Here is a 3,365-nt window from a genome sequence, read left to right on the forward strand (position 1 = left end):
CTCAGAGTGAGGGAAGTAACACGATGATCCCATATTAAACCCACCAAAACAGGACAGTCCAGCTCTGCTCTGTGCTGACTTTGTTCTGGCTGGTTGCTGAGGGACTTTCCAGAGAGAGGGTGATTTACAAGCCTCCTTGTGCTCCAGACGCCAGATGTCCTGGCAGGTATGAAGAGTGTAGCTGTGGCTTTGATGGAGATATGAACATAGTGTATAATGAAATCTGAGGTAATATCTGCCTCACAGGGGTGCCATGAGGAGTGATGTTTGTAAATCACCTTGAAAATGCAAAGCCCTGTATGAGCACTAAATATTATTCTCATCGTGGAATAATCAACCCCAAGCGTTCAGTAATCAGACCCGAGTGTATGTCGCTGCTTTATTACACTTCCCTTTGGCTGGACTAGAAATGGTTCACAGAGAACTATACAAAGAGCACAGCAGCTCAGACCTGCTCCCGTGAACAGTTTTTAGTGGTGTAGTAATAAGTTATGACAGAGGTTTATTCCTCAAATGGATTAACAACCTCTCTCCTGCAAATGAGTCTGTTTTACTTGGCAAAAATTTCTGAATGTGTTTGCCTTCTTTGAGCACACCAACCAAAGGCTGTGTGTATAAAGTCTATTCCTCACACAAGTAAAGGAAAACTTTTGCTCTCATTTTTACAGACAAGGAAATTTGGCAGCTTAACTGTTAAATCTGTCTATAATTATTCTGTGTTGAGATCGCTCTGATGTCATTGCTGTAACTTGATCCTTCCAGTTTTTTTTTCACTCTGGATGCCTTTAAATAGCAGTTCTATGAATATGTTTTGTACTGATCTCTCTGATGAGTCCTAGAAGGCAAATACCGGTGCATCTGATATAGATGAAAGCAAAGAAAAGCAATCAAATTTCAACCATGTCTACATCCTTAAGAGTGAGCCCATCAGTCCATGGCTATCGGTTTGACACAGCCTTGCGAAAGAAAGCCGTAGCCAATATCTATGAGGGCACAGATCAGGAATCTCTTCAGAAGCTCTTCAAAAACTCTGGAGACAAGAAAGCAGAGGAAAGAGCCAGGATCATACTTGACACTGATCAGGACTTGGAGGAGAAAACACGAGCATTAATGGCACTAAAGCAGAGAACAAAAGACAAACTTTTCCAGTTTCTGAAACTTCAGAAATATTCCATTAAAGTTCATTGAACTATCCAAGGAAAAGGGGATGGAAGAAAAGCTATATTTAAAGAACAAGACTGAGTTTGTGAAATCTTAACAAATGTGATATTCTCCACAACCATGGAAGCTTCTGGCAGGACAAGTGAACCTGAAAAACTGGTCATAAGCATTCAATCCAATTCTACACACTGCAAAAAGCTTCCCAGAGTGATTAAAAACTCTCCAAATGCGAAAGAACTGGTGTCAGCAACAAGAGAACCAGAAAAGCCTACGCATGAGTGAAAGAAACCAGCATGTTTGGCAAGAAACATACCCAGCGCACTTCCAGGCACAGAACTATGGGACAATGACACAAGCACACAATCAGACTCAATTTTCTCAGTAAATCTGAGGTGAAAGCAGAATAGAACTTTTTTTTCTACTTGTTTACTGATTTCATCTTTCTTTTAAAAATCGTTTTTACTGAATGTTTAAATGATTTCTAAGCCTCACTGTTGTCTACTGGGATGGAGGGTTATAGTGATTGATCAGCTATTGATCATTTATTTTGCATTTGTTAAAATGCATTAAAAATATACCACATGGGTGTAACAAGTTCAACCTTCAGGGAGTGCATTTTTCTTTAGAAACACAATGCAATTGTATCTCTTTTCTCATTGTTATGTGGTATATTCGTATCATGAATTATTTGCACAAAAGCAAAAATAATGAAGTTCCTTCCCTGAACTGAATTTACTGTGAAAGTCTTTTTTAAAGATATTTTGTTCATTTCTCACTGATATTATTATGCCATAATTACAGATCTTACTTGTAGATAATGTGTTAGATATTAGAAATACTCCATGATAATGTTTTATGACAATGCTATAATTATATCTACTATAATTTATTGCATATGGAGAGCTACAAACCTAATAAATTATAATGATACTATATAACCTTTTTTGTGCGCAATGCTTGATTCTAAAAGAGGGTGGGTTTCTATGTTCTTGGCTTTTACCTTTTAAATATATCTTTTTGAGGGGATGTGGTGAAATATGAGATCTCTTTCCTTAACTGCCAGTCAATCCATCTGGAAACAGATTCTTAAAACTCCTTGGAGTAAAATCCTGACTCCATTGAAGGCAATGGGAGTTTTACTATATTGACTTCACAGAGCTGGGATTTCACTCCTCATTACTAAGCTCTGACTTTGGTGCATCCAGGAAGCTGCTCTGATAGAGTCTAAATGGAAATCATCAGACTCGTAACTGCTGATTCTCTTAGGCCAAATTGCTAATGGTTAATATTAAATCAATGGGTATATTTTGCATTTTCTCCCTGAAGCCTCCAATATAAATTATTTAGAAAACAAATAGTAGCAACCAAAAATAAACTATCTGGTTCCCCCGGGCTCCCATCTCTCCTGCAAATGAGGACATTTATGGATAATCCACTGAAATCAATGGAATTTCTATAATTGACTTCAATTGTAGCAGAATCAGGCACTTACAATCTCTCTAGCTGTTTATATTGCAGCGCTCACCATGTTGCTTATGCGCAAAGTCATTAAACACAGCTACAGAATAGCTATTTATAAACCTGTCCTCTAATAATCTACTAGCTGAAAAAAAATAAGTTCCCATGACCCTGCTTACTCCACTGCAAGTTAAAATGATTCAGAGGAGTAATAGGCCAGCTGCTGCTTTCTTACAGTGAAAAAATACAAATGGACAATAAATCAGGTAGTCTAGAAATGGCCCCTTTAAATTACTTAATAGAGCAGGCAATTGTATTTATTTATAGATTTGTAAAGCGCACCCAGACATTCCCAAGGAACACCGACAAGTTTAAAAATGAAATACCATCGCACATTGATCAATATCAGTTCTAAGTAAATTCCCTCCAGGATAAGGCAGGCGCGGCCCAAAGATCCCGCAGGCAAAAGCCTGAGAAATTATTTGCATCTTAGATCATACCTGGAAGATCAAAAGACTTGGAGTCTGTCAGACCAACAGCAAAAGTGAGTTCCAGAGCTGAATGCCCTCCATGCTGCGCAAATGTACAAATCTAGGGGTCAACAGCAAAAGCCAACTGCATGTAGAATGGGTTTATTTATGCAGCAGTTTGGGCTGCTACATAACGGATCTAATTGTCTCCCCTGCCAAAGGCAGAGCTGGAAAGAATTGGGGTGCAAGAATTGGGGTGCAAGACCACCAGTCTCC

At 38.6% G+C, this 3,365-nt stretch overlaps 1 protein-coding gene across 1 annotated transcript; it reads left to right on the top strand.

Moving 5' to 3' along the window:
* The first annotated feature begins 822 nt into the window (after window positions 1-822).
* On the top strand, window positions 823-2,099 carry TCIM (transcriptional and immune response regulator). Its single transcript, XM_032774626.1, has one exon. The coding sequence runs from the start codon at window positions 868-870 to the stop codon at window positions 1,186-1,188; it is 321 nt and encodes a 106-aa protein (XP_032630517.1). The 5' UTR covers window positions 823-867; the 3' UTR covers window positions 1,189-2,099.
* Window positions 2,100-3,365: the final 1,266 nt, after the last annotated feature.

This window comes from Chelonoidis abingdonii, chromosome 2 (assembly GCF_003597395.2).
Source record: "Chelonoidis abingdonii isolate Lonesome George chromosome 2, CheloAbing_2.0, whole genome shotgun sequence".
Classification (NCBI taxonomy): domain Eukaryota; kingdom Metazoa; phylum Chordata; order Testudines; family Testudinidae; genus Chelonoidis; species Chelonoidis abingdonii.